This window comes from Solea senegalensis, linkage group LG10, assembly GCF_019176455.1.
Source record: "Solea senegalensis isolate Sse05_10M linkage group LG10, IFAPA_SoseM_1, whole genome shotgun sequence".
NCBI lineage: Eukaryota > Metazoa > Chordata > Actinopteri > Pleuronectiformes > Soleidae > Solea > Solea senegalensis.
Window position 1 is genome coordinate 12,224,131 of NC_058030.1, and position 18,213 is coordinate 12,242,343.

The 18,213-nt window shown below is 43.5% G+C and overlaps 1 protein-coding gene across 1 annotated transcript; it reads right to left on the reverse strand.

Moving 5' to 3' along the window:
- Positions 1-458: 458 nt before the first annotated feature.
- On the reverse strand, positions 459-18,084 carry nuak1b (NUAK family, SNF1-like kinase, 1b). The gene is made up of 7 exons (XM_044036187.1): positions 16,805-18,084; positions 10,844-10,964; positions 7,042-7,193; positions 5,857-5,922; positions 5,642-5,761; positions 3,968-4,100; positions 459-3,621 (listed from the first exon to the last, which is right to left on the reverse strand). The coding sequence occupies exons 1-7, from the start codon at positions 17,090-17,092 to the stop codon at positions 2,537-2,539; spliced, it is 1,965 nt and encodes a 654-aa protein (XP_043892122.1). The 5' UTR covers positions 17,093-18,084; the 3' UTR covers positions 459-2,536.
- Positions 18,085-18,213: the final 129 nt, after the last annotated feature.

The window sequence follows — 18,213 nt, forward strand, 5'->3', positions numbered from 1 at the left end:
TTGAAAATACACCAATTTGTCTGTTTTTGGAGAGAAATTTTAACACTTCAAGGAAGGAAGTATTTTCTGCCATAACATAAAGCAATATAAAGTTTCTTATATTTTGGAAAATCAAAAACAGAAGCATAATACAACAAAATACTAACATAGTATAATTTTTTTCACTGTAAATCCAGTTGACAATAAAATGCAATACAATAGGCAATAAAATGCAATATAATGCGCAGCGGATTTTTCATTTAAATCAGTACCCAGGACCATTCCCTCACACGAGCCTCTGAAAACATTCAACATGTGATCTCGTCCCTTGGGGTCATCTACTGCATGGTTTTCCATCCACGTCATTGATATTTTGGATGATGTCAGTCATCGTTTTACCACTTTTCTTTTTGCTGCTGTTGAAAAGTAACACACTTTTCTAATGCCATAAAAAAAAAACACACTTTTCTAATGCCATAAAAAAAAAAACATGAGTCACACACCGACCCTCAACATCAACAGCCTCCAGCGTCTCAAAGCCAATGCAGGGACGATTACATTCACCAGTGGGAGGTTCCCATGTCAAAGAAAAATCCTAAGGGCTCTCATTAGTCCATGACCTACTAATTCCCCTGAATCCAGTCAAAGTTTCAACACATCTTTGGTATAAAACAAAAAACTTTCCATCTACCCTTTCTACTCACTTACTTTACTTTCACAAATCTACAGTACACTTCCCTCCAAAAACAAGTCTGACTCCTTGACATTTCCTGTGTTTCTCAGGAAAGTCATCTCCAATCTCAACACTGCTCCGTGCATCACTCTTTCACATTCTTCTCTTCACACTTTTCTTTTCCCCTCTAGCTATAAATCTCTACGCGCTGCCTCTCTAGTTACACACAAACGAAAACAATAGCAGGCTAATTGTGCTTGGTTGGAATAATGGACAAGTATACACAGCTGGAGAGCTCAGCATGGACCGACGGTCCCACCTGTGCTGAGTCGGGCTGAGGCCGATAGGGATCTCTAGCACCAACATGTCTCTAGCATTATTTGTCTGAGGAATTTGCTGTGTCATCAGCCGGCCAAAACAAACCACCTGACAAAGCTCTTTTTAAGGGTAAAATATTAACCCGTCCAACGCTGGAAAACAAAAACACACTGGTAAAAGATGTCTTCCAGCTAAGAGCCTATTTATGAAATTACAAGAAATTTAAAAGAACCAGGCACATTCCAGGACAGTGAGATGGTGTCTGCGACATCTCCCGTCACTGACTGTCCCACTTGATGAGAGTCCCTGCAGACCTGTGCTGCTGATGCCAGTGAATCTGTGTTCAACCAAGCCAAACCAAACTATGGGCTTAGATGCTGACAAAGACCACAGCGGAGGCTGTTCTGAGGCTGCCTGTGTAGACACTGAAGTGTCCGTGTGCAAGACTCCACTTGTGGAAGGAGCTGGAGAGGGGGGCACGAGACCGTTTGATCTCAACTGTTTCACATTGACCTTTGAACCCCAAAATAAGTAAAGCTAGTCAGCTGTGCAGTGAAGGCCCTGGGTGTCTCCACATTCATAAACAACAGAAGAAAAGAAAAACAAAACAAAAAACTGGTGACAGGTCAGCCTGGCTTTTTCCTCCACTTTTAAGGAAATGACATACATAATTGTTATCATGATTCAAAAAAGGCACTTCCTACATATTCCATAGAATCATACATATATATAGGACATACACTTTTATGAAGGTATAATTGTCTATGTGTTTTACATGCACCAACATAGTTATATACGCAGAGTATATATATATATATATATATATATATATATATATACTGTATATGTTGTTTCTCATAATTGAGCAACATAATTATATATGTCAGTTCCACTCAAAGAGTTGGAGACAAGGAGCTTTAGACTCTTCCAGTAACAGCCAGCGCCCACCAGTTTTGCAATTAAAAGTAAAAGCTACAAACAAATTAATAAAATTAATAAATAATCAGCTATATCAGTTATTTTTGGAACAAGACCCTGGTTTGTTTGTTTTTAAAGGAAGTAAAGATCACAAAAGCGTGTGCTCTGTGTGAGTTTTAAGGTGCTTTTGTAAACTCAAACTCAAACTGGGTGGAGTACAGGGAGAGCCAACCAGTTCCTGGTTTGCTGCATTTGTGATTCTAACTCGCCTTCTTGCTGAATATGTAAACATGTTGAACACAGCAATGTCTATGGGCGGGCCGAGAGAGCAGACTGGGTGGCATTCTCTCATGCCAGCTCCTTCTCTCTCCTGTTCACAAAACTGAATTTCCTCTGACCAAAGAAGTGCACCTAAGTGTTTACATCTGTGTGTGCATGTGTGTGCGTAGATATACATCTTATACCCATCAATTCAGTCTCATTTGAAGTCATAACTTCTAAAAAAAAGGGTGTTTCCCAGTAATACACTGGTCGTTGCTGCCACCCATATACATCAGCACACACAAACACACACACCGTCAGGTTTAATCTCCTCTGCTTATCTCTCTCTTGCTCCCTCTCTCTCTCTCTCTCTCTGCCACCCATCTGTTAGGTGAGGTTGTTGCTGATGTCCAGGGCTTGCTGGTACACCTGAGTCATGTCCTCAAGGTCGCCCAGCAAGGAGAAGCTGCCATTGTCCCCTGGGGAGCCTTTCATTTTGGGGCCACGGCTGAGCTTGGATCCCTGGAGTGGTGGAGCTGCCTGGAAACCCTTGAAGTTGGCAAGCTGCAGCAGGTTTTCAGCTGAGACACAAGCCCTGATGTTTGGGCGGAGGTGGGGGGTGGAGGAATGCCACTCAGCGCCGCCAAGGGAGATTGGTGACAGGGACAGAACGGAGCTGTCCTCCCCAACTATACTGGAAGGTCGACTCTGACTGCGAGACAGACCTGAGTCAGTTGATGGAGGAAGAACTCCAGCCACTGCCTCTGCTGCGGGTGGCCCGCTGTAGGTGGAGTATTTGCCGTTTCGCTTCAAGATGCCTTTTCTCCCCATCATTCTCTTGGGTGGGGAGGTGGCTAATAGAGACATACTGGCCCCCCCTAAAAGCTCGGAGGACTCACTACGCTCTGGTGAGGAGTAGTACCCTGATTCCCGCTGTTGATTGTTCTTCAAGATGCCTTTCTTGGGTAGAGATGGCACCATCTTAGCTGGTGAGCCTCCTCCCAGAGTTGGCTCCTCTTCCTCACGATCTGGACTTGAGGCCTCCTCTCCCCCATCAACTTGTTGCGGCAGTGCCATCTGACCCAACTCCACCTCCTCCAAACAGGCAGTCTGCTGCTCCTCAGTAACCCTGGTTTTCAGGATCCCCTTGGGCCTCTTCAGACCTGGCTTGTCCTCTGCTCCACAGTGGATCTGTCCTGCCTCAACATTTTCCTTCTTGGACTTTTTGGGCCTCTGGCGCAGCAGTGGAGGCATGGCTGCGGCTTTGGCTCCAGAACCACGTGGCTCAGTGCGGTTCTGCCAGTCGATGAAGCGAGCCAGCATGGGTGAGCCTCCATGGTCGCGTTGGGTCTCACAGTCACACACACTGTTCTTCCAGCCCCAGTTCACCCACCAGTGATTGGCTATGTCCTCCACTGTGGCCCGGCGCTCAGGGTTCACCATCAGCATCCAGCGGATCAGTCCACGGGCATCTTTCAAGAAACACCACGAGAACAAACTTTATCATACTACACAATACTTGATATTAAATATATGCTTTAATGCTAAATCGTGATATGGATCCATAATGATATGGATTTTCATTTAAAAAATACATAAATGAGGATTATCCAGTATGTAAAAAAATATGTTTTTTCATAATGCTGAGGCTTTTAGTGTTTTTTTTTTCTTAAGTCTAACTAAAACATTTATGCAACCTTGAGAAAATAACGCAACACACATTCTCACTTCTGTCTGGCAATTTAATAGCATTCAGAACTGAATAGTAAGACCAGGTGTTTCCTTATAACAAAATATAGAAAAATGTTCCTGCAGTACCTGAGGACTGAGTGGGCTCTTTGTAATCGCCATTGCTAATCTGGCGAATGAGGTTCTTGTGGTCTCCCCCATCGAATGGCATGGTCCCATAAACCAGGGTGTACAACAGCACCCCCAGAGCCCAGCTGTCCACCTAGTGTAAAAAAACAAAAAAAAAACAGTCACACGCTAGTTAATTGAGTCACATGCAAAAGTCACGCTGAGGTTTATCAGACCTGGAGTTTTGCAATAAAACCATCCCTTTTCCTGTTTTATGTGAAAATCAATTGAAGTCAAATATTTTACTGTGAAGTGACTGCATCTCTGAATTGTATGTTTACCCTTTCCTAAAATTATGCAATAACATCTTTGCGAAGGATGCTTCTCCGTCTTGCCCCTCAAAGACATAATGACAAGCTCTCTGGTGGGAAATATCTCATTTTCACACAGATATTCTAAACTTGCTCTGTCAGGCAGAAGTATGTACTTTTCCGACCACCAGTCAAATTGCACTGAGGCTTTTTAAGTAAGCAACTGCGTGGGACTTTGTGTGTAGGGCTTGGTGAGGTGCAAAAAGCCACTGAGGCAAACGGTGGAAGTGAGGAGAGGGCAATGAGTGCAGCAGAGAGGGCAGAGTCGTGAAGCCACGTAAGGACTAACTGGAGACAGGATGCCGTTCAGTCATCACCAGATGACCCATGTCAGAGTGTGTGTGAGTCAGAGAAGGAAACGTAAAGTGTGCGTGTGTTGACTGCGGTAAATGGATGGGGTGAGACGTCCAGTGGAATGTGCCTCTGAAGGCAGTAGCTAAATCGTTCAGACAAAGTCAAGGAAGAGGAAATCAGAAATCAGATGTGGACCACTTTAGGAGCTGGTGTACTTCCTCTGAGGCTGCATCAAGAATGTTTCACTTTCCCGCTGCCTTTGGCCAATTCCTGAGAGCAAGACAGGGCACATACTTTTGTTGTGTTCTATTTTTGTTGCCTGTGTTTGCTGTAATTTGCGGCCTCACCCCAAATAGGTTCTGTAATTTCGATTGCAATCAAACTGCTGTAGTTTTTAGCACTCTTAAGTAAATTATAGTGAATTATGCTAAATTGAACGGTTTGACTTGAATATCTAAAAATGCAACATTTTTTCCGCGCTGCTGCTTTGTTTTGGGGAACTGATGCCATTATGGAGACAACGCCCTCCAGAATGACTTTGGAATTGCCAGAAAAGTGGTTTTGAGGAGAAACATTTTCACATAAGTATTTGACTTTGACCATGAGTGCCTCTTTGGGGCCATGGAGCTCAATTCCATCCCATCAAGCTGAAAAAAATGTGAGAAACAGCTATCCTCCAATTCCTCACTTGAAAGGAGTCAGACATTGTAGGAAGGGGCAGACTAGGGAGGGATGCTGAGAGTTTCTGAGCTGACCCACTGAAGATTTGCTGCAGACACCTCCCTTTGACTGGAAACTAACTGTAATCCCATCAAAGAGGCAAAATACAAAGCATACCCACCACTCTCTGTACGGTCTATGTGATACTGATATTAAAAATTAGATAACAATGATAAAAGCTACAAAAGCTCCCTGATACAGAAGGTTCATGTCAATAATGATGATGATGGGTTCATGGAATTAAAGTTCACAGACACACACACAACAACAACAGCTACAGAGTGAATCACTGTCACTCTTTGGGTCTCACCTCTGGACCACGGTACGGTCGCCCATTGACAATCTCTGGTGAAGCGTAGAGTGGGCTGCCACAGAAGGTTTGCAGCAGCTTGTCCTTATGGTAGAGGTTTGACAGCCCAAAGTCAGCAATCTGTGAAAACAGGTACGTTTGAATTTCAGTTCATCTCTCATACTATTTTAAGGTATTTTAGTCTAATGGCAACCTATTACAGATCAGGGACGAACCTTAATATTACAGTTTTCATCCAGTAGCACATTTTCCAGTTTAAGATCCCTGTGCACCACTCCATTCTGAAAGACAAAGAGACAAAAACGAAGCCCATGACTGATGTTTCAATATATTATTCATGAGAGATACATCCAAGTTGTAGTCCTTTGTATTGAGAGATGATTTACTGTGGCAGTGTTAAGTTGTGGCTCTCGGGAGAAATCAAGGCAGCCTGTTGGTCTAGTACTCTTTAATTGGTCTTCTCCCTTCTGGGGTCTTTATGCTGACATCTGCTCTGTTTTTTTTTTTTTACATGAACTCACATGTGTTGCAAAAACCGTAGCATGTAATTATCGCCCTGTATGAATTATGCTCTCACAACATCTTTGGATTAAATAAACGGCTAAGTTGTTAACGCATGGGTTTAAAAAAAACTTTGGCATTAACATGTGGTATGCAGACAGTCAGAACCCAACTCAAATGTGGAGGACTGACGTCACCCCCAAGGTTGCACTCTGATTGGAATCTCCCATTGGTTACTGCCGGGCTCAGAGCTCATGCACACATGACCTTGATCGGTAGATACAAAGAAGAGATGTAGCTTCTCTCTTGTTGTGTCAGTGACTCACATCACCCCACCCGACGGGAGGCTGGGCATGGTAGTGATGATTCATCCTCTGTGGCTGTCTGGGACTCTCCTATCTGAGGAGCATGACATCATCTCTATCTGCAGCTGGGAAGAGTATGACAAGAGGGGAGCCCATCCTAACAAGCACTGGGACCTTGGGGCTTTGATGGGGGGGGTTAATGAGGTGTGGAACAAGGGTTGACATAGGTGTGCTTGGAGCTATATCTCTGGGGGAAAGCTTTGGGGGTATCTTGGGGCATCCATCAACGTGTAAACAGATGAGGCCAAGATTAAGGCTTGCTTGGAGCATTATGATGTACATCAGAGGGAAAGCATGAATAAAACTCGACTGTGTGCCATCCTCACACAGAAACAGATGACTCCCTAACACCAGCATGCCAAGAAAAGCATACTGAGTAGGTCCTGCAAATTAATTGGCTGTATGACAGCGGAGGCGCATGGTTAATGTAACAATGAGCCTGGAAAACAAAGTCTGGATGTGAAAGTGAGGGAGGGATAACAGAGACTTGATGTGCGTGTTTTTGTCTGTACGGTATGGTTTGGTTTTTCTCACCTTGTGGCAGTGGTGTACGGCGGAGACTATCTGCCTGAAGAAATGTCGCGTCTCTCGCTCACTTAGGCGCCTGCGCTCACTGATGTAGTCATACAGCTCGCCCTTGCTGGCATACTCCATAACGATCACAATCTTGTCCTTGTTCTCAAACACTGAAAAATTAGAAGAATATGTGAGTCCACTATAATCTACTCTCATGAAAATAACAGTAGGAGGTGGGAGAGTCATTCCATGCTCATTCTAGCACATTAAAATCACAAGTGAATGTCCTTCTTTTATTTTGTTTTTGGAGCAGGAATCCAAACTCCATAGGAACACATTGCACCTACGCTCTTCTCCCAGGGTTACATCACCCAAACCCCACCACATCATGTGTTTAGCTCCGACAAACCATTGCCGGGAGGAACTGTTAACTCAATCAAGCGCACTCCTCGGAGACCAGAGCAAGTGCAAACCAGTAAAAACAGAGACAGAGCAGGGAACAGGATGAGGACAGAAAGAGTTAGCACCACATAGGATCCACCACAGCATCTAGCAATGCCTTTATTAAACACTAGTTTTGCATCTTGTTTGCCACATTTCTCTCACCTTCCAAACCACCACAATGTGTCCATTTGAACTGATTATTACTAAAATTCTACAGTGAATGAATGTATTTATTCCCATGCATGAATAATAATGGAAAACAAGGCATTATCTTGTTCTTCCATCTTAGTATCATTTGAAAAGAACATTGACTTCTTACACATCCAATGACAAGGGAAAATACTGCAACTACAGTTGTATTACTGTAGTGCATTTCAATCCAACTGCAGCTCAAACACATCATTTTGTGTCAGTATTTAGTCATCTAGTGTATAATTTCATTTTGGCAGCTTATTTTTCTCCCAGCGGCTTGGCATGAGGGGAATGAAAATAGTTAGGCAGAGAGAGAAGGAGGGGGAGAGAGAGACAGAGACAGAGGGGGGAGATGACAACTACACAGTCAGCCATGTTGCTCTGCATTGTGTGGGCTGATTTTCCCACACAGCAGGGTCACCGAGGTGAGGGCCTCTGCTTTCTGCACCCTTGAGTGAGCACCTTCACAGTTTGTCACACTACTTTCCTCACTCCCCCCCTTTTCCAGGTTCCTTTTAAAGATATAATCCTCTACAAAAACACACAGTGGCTGAGTGATAGTGATGCTCCCTGATTGTGACTGTCTGGCTGCCTGAGAAATAACAGACGGGATATTACCCAAGCGCTCGGGAGGGCAGCATGGATGCAGCCCTCTGATTGGTGGACACAGTGGTGACCTGGGGTGGCATGTGCAGCAATCCATAGTGGGGTTGTGCTTGGAGAGTCAGTTCTCGGCTCGCACTCCCATTTACCCTTGACCTCTTGTGTTGAAGTAATTACCTGGCTTACATAATGTGGGTTTGTTACAGCCCGTTGGGTACAACAGTCACCACTACAGCCTTGCTGTCACTCATTAGGCTTTGTTCACAGGTCAGGCCCTCACATGTGACTAATTAGCACCTATTGTCCTCTTCTCTGCACTGATGATGGACTGGTATTGCATGTTTGCCTTGGAAGCAGGCAAGAAACCAAAAGAGAAATGTTACCGAGAATACTGAATAAGCAATGGTTTGTTGTTATTGTTGTTGTTTTTTTTACCAGTACACATTCTTTGTATCTTAATGCTGAAATAATAAAATGTCTCATTTCCTGAACGTGGCCACCATCACAGAAGATCTTCTCGGACTATCTCACCTTTAGAGAATGTAGCATAATGAGCGCAATAAAAAACTACCTCTTTATTCACAGCAGGGTGAGTGGTTTTATGTCTTTTCTAAGTTTATACGTTCTTCTCATTCTCCTTTCCTCTCGCAAAAAGGAATAGTTTAGCTCTTGAGGAAATGCTTCTCTTCTTGCCAACGGTTAGATGAAACGATTGATACCAGTCTCATATCAGTTTGGTAAATATGCACTGTCAACTGTGTTTATGAAGGCTTACACGTCCGACGAGTTCAGCTAGGCTAACAAGCTGCACACATCATATTTACGGTAAAGATACGCGAGTGTTATCAATCTTTTCATCTATCCCTCATGGAAATGTACACCTATTCATTTCACTCGTTTTTGAATTGTGAGGCTTGGGTTCTGTTTCAAGCATCTGTCTCTAAGAACATAGACATACAAGTATTGTTTTATTTAGCTGAATTAATTTGTACGTGAACTGCATTCTTTGGGGTTGACTATTTGCTTTGTTTTTTGGGAGGGGGTATATATGTAGCTGTTACTGAGGAGCGAAGAGCAAAATCTGCCTTTAAAAGCCCCACACAGCATGCTGATGGATGCAGAATGTGAGGGAGTGGTAAAAATCTATCTTCACACACACATCTGGTTCAGCTTTGCTTCACACAAGTCAGTTAGCAGGGGCTGTTGAAGAGGGTGTTGTCAGATACACAAATCTCGGAGCCTCCTATACATCTCTAAGGCAAGGCTGGGCGGTGGCCAGGCCACAACAGTAAACGCCGGGTTTGAGAAGAAACACCAAAGTCTGAGAGCGATGAGTCTGGTTGAGTATGTTGGTGGAATGATGCCGTTTATAAAGGACAGCAGCGCACATATAACACCATACAGGCTCTTCAGAGTTTATACAGCTGAATGAGCTTTTAATCATTCTCCTAAAAAATAAATACAACCTAACTGCACTTCAGCCCTCCAGCTGATTACTGGCACATTCCCAAGACAAATAGCGATCTTTGTCGCATGTACACTTTGCTGATAATGACCAGGGGACTTTGAAACTGAACAAAGGCTGAACAGTGGGTGAGCCAGTTTGGGCAGCAGCACACAACCAGCTGGGTTTTTGTGCTGGGGGCAGCTCCCTGAAAAGGGCATTGAAAATGTTGCTCTGTTGACATGTTGGCATAAAAATAGTCACGAGCAACAAAATCATATGAAACTGACTCACACTGCTGCACCTTGTGACATTAATTGCATACACATAGGTCCAGACTCTATTATAAAACAATCAATTGCAGGCAATATTTTCAAAAGGTTTGTTAGGAATTGTTCGGCCTTTACAATCAATGTTTTCTTTTAGTACAGATAAGGTCATTCAAAAGGCCTCATAGAGAAAAAAAGAAAGTAACAGCTGTTTATCCCTGACTTGAAGGCTTTGACATTCAGAAAGTTGCTTCCTGAGGTAGAGATACCTTGATGTTACTCCAGGGAGAGCTTAAGGCCTACGCACAGCACTGGACCAGAGTCAGGCAGGGTGCAGGCCTGGGTGACTGGGGTCAATCCAGTATCTCCCTTGCTACACACACACACACACACACACACACACACACACACTCACACACACACACACACACACACACACACACACACACACACACACACACACACTACAGGCTGCTTCCCAGCTGCAGTTGTCCCTAAGTATCAGCAGATGTCTGGCCCTGAGATCAAGACCACGGGAGACAAGGGAAGAGACCTCTCAGATGTGGGAGAGGCAATCCCTTAGAATACCATCTCGATAATACATACAGACTTTCATCAAACACGTGCACACGTGCATGCATACACACGCATTCATAGCCATCAGAGAAGACGAAAAACATCCCAGAACTGCAGTCTAGTTCTCATTATGCCATCTGCATGTCATAACATGACAATTCTGCGGCTTAGCCACGGGTGTTTGATGAGCTGAGGGACAAGTGTGTTTTACGCATGTTCCAGTCAAACAACGGTGTGCAATTTGTCATAAGTATGCATATACTGTAAAGGCCAACACATAGCAAATCCTTACCCTCATATATAGAGATGATGTGCGGGTGACGGAGGGATGACATGATCTCAATCTCTCGGCGAATATGAACCATGTCCTGCTCATCCTTGATCTTTTCCTTCCGGATGGACTTGATAGCCACCTGGGAAAAGGTAGAAGAAGACATTTTGAACGGAGAAGCAAAACAAAATCTATATTTAAAAGTAGCAGACAGCTAACTCATATGTGACTACATTAACAGATTAACATACTGAATGCATATCACCATCTTTACTACTATGCTTAGTTGAATTTATAAGGCACACGTCTCTTGCAGAGAACCTACAAAACACCATTGTAGCCTGTCTGTGGGCCAACTGAATATTGCTTGATCTAAAACTCATTTTCTCCCTTCTTTTCAGGGGTCCTATCCTGCATAGCAACTTTTGACCTCATCACAAAGCCTTGCTGATGTGACAGTCTCTTTGGTCAAGTAAGTATCATCTTCTCGCCTCCTTTCTGTATATAATAACATAAAATAAAATAAAATGGAGGCTTTCGGGCATTTAACCAGGTAGTAGTCAGTGTTTGGGCTGTGTCTATGATGTGAGCCCCCAACTCTTCTTGAACAGAAAAATCAGAGGGCAGATTCACTTCATAAACACATGGTGGTTCCCATAGTAACTGTCTACCGGTATGTTGCTGTTTTTAGGAAAACAAGGCTACAATTTTGCAGAGTGCATGATGGACCAACAGGCTGAATGTGCACTAATATTACCAGCCATGGAGCGAGAAAGGACCATGACTTAAAAGTGGTGGGAAAGGATTTCTGGAAGAAGGCAAGGGGACATATATGATTTGTTACAAAGATGTTTCCTCCACTCTTAAAAAAAAGCCTTGAGAGGAAACTAAACCACTAACTACTCTCTTGTTGTAGTTATTCTGGTAAACAACGGCTAAATGCCTACTTGTGAATAAGTCTGAAAATCTGTCCTGCTGGGACTTTTACAGAGGGATCAGGAGAGTGAACAAAGGTTGGGGAAGTGATTCAGTCTTCTTTCCTTGCCAATAGGTCTGCTATATGAGATACAGCTACACTTGATTTGGTCATTTTTCATTGTCAAGGCCAAACCACTGAGGTAACAGTCAGCCACAACTAGATGCATTCAAACCTCTGGCCTGTGCACTCCTTAAATAAGAGGTAAGCGGCCTTCTCCAAATAAACCAATCGAGAGCACAGTGAAGCACATGTCCCTATAATTGTAGCCTAAACATTCTGAATTGAGTCCTGGGTTCGCTTTGATCTGGCCTGCATAGAGTCTGTTCACTCTAAATTCTGTTGGTTTAAACTTTTGTCCTCCACTAGCTAAGCTGTGCTTTCTGAGGAGTCCAGCTTTATTCCATGCAGCAGAAACCACAGGCAGCAGTGAGTGCCAAGCTAATTACCGTGTACATCAATAAAAATAACCCCAAACCGGAATAGTTCCCTTCCAGAGCATGACTTGATTACATAGAATTTAAAGAAATGATACAATAATAAACAAGCAGGGGTCCGGGGGGGGTCCACATGCTGTGTTCATAATAGGTAAAAGTTGTTAAGTGTCTAAACACTGATGTTTTCCTTTGCCTCATCCGAATCATCAGCACTTTATCCCCAAAATGTGCGGAACATTTTGTATCCAAAGTGCTAATCAGCAAAGCTGAATGCGAGACGGTCTGGATTTAATGACCAAATCTATACAGAAATTCATTCATTTAGGCCAAAAGTGAGATATGATCTACAAAGTTTTATGTAAAGGCGAGTGAAATGTTTATATGTGTCTGCTGCCTCAAACCAAAACAGTCTTTTCTTCTACAAGAGCAGTAATCAATCTTTAAAAGCCATGATATTAGTTCCACACTGTACACTAAGTCTTTGATGGAGCCAGCTCCCCCACATTTGGGGTTGAGACAAAGCCAGTTATTTGTTGTGTATCTCCTCATGCTCCCCATCCCTGACCCCGATGTGGATCATTAAACAGGACTGCAAATCAGCTACTTGCCAGCTGGCCAAGTTGACTGACACTGCTATGCTTGTCTTTAAGTGGATTCCTATTACTGTCACTCACAGTAAACAGACGTAGCACTACTGCCCACATTAACCCCTGCCAGGTACGGGGCCCACCTCGTCTGCTCTGCAACGCCCATGCCCCTTATTCACAACAGGCCTAGTTTGAAGTGAAAGTCTATGTTTTTGCTTCACTGGAGCCTGACATCTTCCTCTGCTTTCTCAGGCTATTAAAACAGATGAAGTATTCATCACATGCTCGTCCGTCCCTGCCTCTTCTAGAGACCGTGATCATTTTAAATATGTGCCTGAGTCAGAGTTCAGGGGAGAAAAAGAGACTAAGAACATTTTCCAGGGAACTATATATTCTCCAACACTGCCAGGAATCATAATACCTCATCAGCGGCACCACATACAGCAGAGGAATGTCTGTGTTTTCGCCTCTCACGTACCTCTCCAATGAATCCATTGTTGGGGAGTGATGTAATGTGGTGCTTTAAGCTCATATTAATATGACTCTGTAACCGCATTAACTGAGGCCATCCCTCTCTTGTTATGGTGGTGGGCTTTCCTGTGTCTTTGGGCTAACTGCCCACCCCTCCTCTCTGTGATAGTCCCCCCCCATACAGGATATTAACCTTCCCCAGCAATCTCATTTCCTGCTGTGTCTGGCCTTTCATGTGTCATTGCCCATTTTAGGCCTGGTTGCCACCACAACCTTTTCATTATAGTAATCTAGAAGGCAGACAATACATTAAGACATTAAACATCTTTTTCTATCTTCCTCACAAACACGAAAACACATCTTCTGGAGGAATGCACAAACACACGCACCTTTGCAAGACCCCTTGATGAGCTCTGTGATAAACCGCCCTTCAAATAATGGCGGGGGTTCCACAAGGCTGCCAAGCAATAGTACTTACATTTTTACAGATTAAAGCAGACAGTCACTCTCTTCCACTCTTGCTGACACACTGAATGTGCCCACATCTAATCAATCTTCCCTGAGTGCTTTCATTATATCCCACATATGTGCAGAAACAGTCACTCACACACACACACACAATAAAACTTCCTCAGTATATGTCCTCTCCAAGCTATCTCTATTTTTCTTGTTCACCACACTTGTATTTGCCATATGGACACAAGGGACTTCCCCCAAGTCAGGGGTCAAGTAAACTCTAGCAAGGAAGTGCCAGACACACGTGGCCCTGTTGGCACTCCACATGGAGAGGTGCTGCGTCTCCAAGGACGTCCCTGGGATATACAAACTCTCACATGAAACACAATCATCAGAGCAAGTCCTGCACTTATTGACGTCTTTGTTTGATTACTATGGTTGGAGGAAGACTATGGATAATAGGAGAATGGAAGGAATTTGAATGAGTCTGTATTATAGGTATTTTGCAGTAAGATCACTTTTAAACTGTTACTGCAACTGCGGCCCACAACACGAGTTATCTTAGAGAAACACTCACTCGTGTCAAAACAGGATACTTTGAACTGTCCCAGCACTTTGTGCAGTTTTAACTCAAGTGAAAGTAAAATGCGTCACATTAGAGTTGCTGCCATGGAAATACGGAATAGAAAAACATGCAAAGAGAGGACAAAGGTGCCAAGAGTGACATTACGAGAGAGAGCACTACCAGAGGGTTTATGGTCCCCATATCAAGTGTGTTTTTACCATGAGCTGTAAAACCACCAGGGGACATAACTGACCTATACTAAGTTCCCTATGGCATTTTCAGCACATGGAAAATTCCTCATGTCCTGCCAGGTTGATCACAGGAGACATATTCTGCCACACGTGAAAATATTTTGGATGGATTTGCAAGGACATAATGGCAGATGGTGGGTTTACTATGGCAAAGTTAGCCTCTGACTTCTTTTTAAATACACAAACAATCAGTGGTGGGCTTACTCATACACACCCTTACAGTCATTAATAAAAACAAAACCAAAAGGACAAACTAGGGCTAATATGCTGCATGGAAAATGTGACGGGGGTGAATGTTAGCTTTCACAATGCTTATGGGGCCACTGAGGTGACATCAGTCAGTCAGTAGCCGGATTTGCACTCCAGCATCCGGTCGTGTGGCTCTGCTTGGGAGCAGGCATGTACAGCCACAGCTCCCTGCTCCTGTGGGTCTTTTTGAGCATGGGGGGAATTCCCAGCAGGAGAGGGACATGCACACGCCTCTAGGAGCAACACAACAACATTTACTTTAGGACCACAGTTGTTTGCAGTGGCCACTACAGGTCATTACAAAAATATGCATTCACTGAAGGCATCATGGCAAGTATTTACAAGCATTGTGATCTCTAGGAGGAGATAGAGGGGCCTTCACTTACAACTCAATAAGAGCAACATTGTGAATTTATTAGGCATTTTTTAGGCATAACCACAACAGCAGAGTGGTAATGCCAGTGGGATTATAACTTCTTTCAATTTGTGCAAAACACAGAAAATGCATTATTGCATAAACGTTTTACAATTGAAAAAGGTGGAAAAGTTGGCATATTAAAAAATAGTAACTGCATACAAGTGCAATAGAAACAGATTCAGCAAATAGAGGATGACATTTAGAAATCACATAACTATAGTCTCACTCTAGTCCATGACAAAAATCACATAACTATAGCCTCACTCTAGTCCATCATATATACAAAGAAAATGCTTCGTGTTGCAACTATGTTCTTTTATCAGTAGCCTATATTCCGATTAATGTGTCCAAGCCACTTCAGTCGCTTCATACTGGTGGCAGGCCTGGGTTATTATAACATCCTTGTTTGTGTCTCTTGTATCCATGTGTTTTATAATTGTTTTGTATTTTGTGTAACAATGTACTAGTTCAACTGCTTGTTAATGCATATATCTAATCAGCCAATCACATGGCAGCTACTCAAAGCATTTAGACATGTCGACATGGTCAAGATGACCTGCTGAATTTCAAAACCGAGCAGTGGAAAGGGGAGTGAAGGTGATTTAAGGTGGTTGGCTAAGGTGATGGCTTTGATGCCAGGGCGGTGTGAGTTTTGCACAACCTACTAGGATTTTCACACACAAGGTTTTACAGAGAATGGTCCAAAGAAAATTCCAGTGAGCAGCAGTTCTCTGTGTGAAAATGCCTTGTTGAATGGCCAGAGTGGTTTGAAATCAAACAATGGCAGCAGATAACAAAACCTTGAAGCCGATGGCCACAGTACTAGAAGATCACAGCTCCTGCCACTGTATATATACCATGTTTAGTGGCAAACTTCAACTTAATAAAGCCACTCAAAATGAGGAGCTGTTGGCAGGTTTCAATGGGCTTGACTCGTATGTAATGGTTCTATTCCTCAGACACCAAGGCTTTGCCCATTTATTTCCACATCCAAGTTACATTTCCATCCAAATGTATCCAAGCCTCTCTTGGCTCAGCAATACATGAAAATGTTCATGTGATGTTCCAAACTGTAGATGGTTTATAGCTTTAACAGTAACATAACAGTAAAACAAAAATCACACCAAACTTAGCACAGCTTATAACATACATGTTTCGAGCCAGGAGTGTGTGATCAATCAACATTTTATCCGATTTATTTCCATCTACCATAGCTGTCAAAGACATCAAAGATATCAAAGAGCCATGTTGCCCTTTATCTAATAACATCCCATTTCCACATTCCTTTCCCTTTAAATACAACTGCTTAAATTCCCTCTTTTAACTGATTACATATTACACTAAAACATATAATCCTGCATTAATCAATTAAACTAAATTCAAAGAAAATAAACACAGTATTGTACACCATGTGCACCTGATAAAGTGGCTATAGGGAATGTTAACTTTGCACTTTGTACTATTGTGTTATTTCCATATCTTATGTGATTGTGAAGAACCTTCTGTCACGTGATAAATAACGGTAATCTCTCTCTCTCTCTGTGTTTATTTAGCGCTGCAGAAGTGGCTCACCTCTCTGCCTGAGTGCCTCTCGATGGCCTTCTTGACCTTTCCGTAGGTGCCTCGTCCCAGCGTCTCCAGCAGCTCGTAGCGGTGTTTCAGGTTGTGCTTGTGATGGTGCTTCTTCACGCCCGAGTTGCGTCGTCCGTCGCTACCGGCCGACACCTCCTCAGGTGAGATGTCGACAGGTAGAAGTGGAGGTGAACGGGAGAGGTCACCTCTTGCCGGGGTTTGACCCTTCTGGGCCTCGGGACGCGTAATTGCGCCCCGACCGTGGAGCGATAAATATGCAGTTTCCATGTCACTATACAAAGGGACGCGTTTTAACAAGCGTTCCCCCCACTCCCCGTTAAATATCACAAAGTAACTATTAAAAACGGATGATATAATACTTATAGGCCTAATAATAAATAAATAAATTATAAAGGAATAACGCGTGGCTTGCTAGTCATATTACATTACACGTGGAAACGAACATTTCCAGATTGTCTTGGCTGATCAATAGACTTTGATCAAAGCGATCGAAGCGAGCTTTCTCCTCCTACGTCTTCATGATAATATCAGTCTACTAACGGGTTAAAGCACGACAAGCCTACATCACAGGACATTATCGGCCTCTAATAACCGGATACATAGTCTACTATTAATGGATACAAATTAATTATAATGGCAACATTGTCATAAAATATGGCATCTTTCAGATTTCGGCAGCACGCGCATGCCGGAAGCTGAACGCGCTTTCGGTTTAAAAAATAATGTTACATATATGTGCGATATCTATTTCGATAACAGTAAAAAATATGAATAATGCCTTTATAAACTGGTCTGATCTCACTCATCAACTGACTGGCATGATCTGTCTGTGGTTAATTGTGACTCCTTCACCTTAAACGCTGCTAACATCACCGGCTCACATCTACGAGGAGAGAAAGCTGCGACGAAACCGGCGTTTTGGATGAAGATGACCCTCATTTTGTCCACGGCCCAGGTGTAGACCCTCATTCATCTGGACTCTGTCTATTGTGCGACTGCAAGCTCCGAGCCTTGGTCGACGGGGGTGGAGGTGCGCTGTGGTCCGACACTATCTCAGGCTGAGATGTTTTGGATATTGCCATGGTCGTTTCGCTGCTCCCCTTCTTCTACTGCTTCTTCTTGTTCCTTTTCTCCACCTTCGTCTCTGCAAGTCCCTCTCGTTTCTCCCTTTTCTCTCCCTATGCTCAACGTGAAAGGCTGTGAATAAGGAATGCGAAAGGATCGGAGAGCAGAGGCGGAGTTTACGCAGTCCTCCTCCTTCTCCTCCTCCTCCCCTGTCCTCTGTCTTCCCTTCCCTCTCTTCCCCATCTCTGATGTTCAGGGGCGTAGTCAGGAATCATGTGCCTTCCCAGCCCACAACAACAAACCAGAGCAATAACGGGAGCACA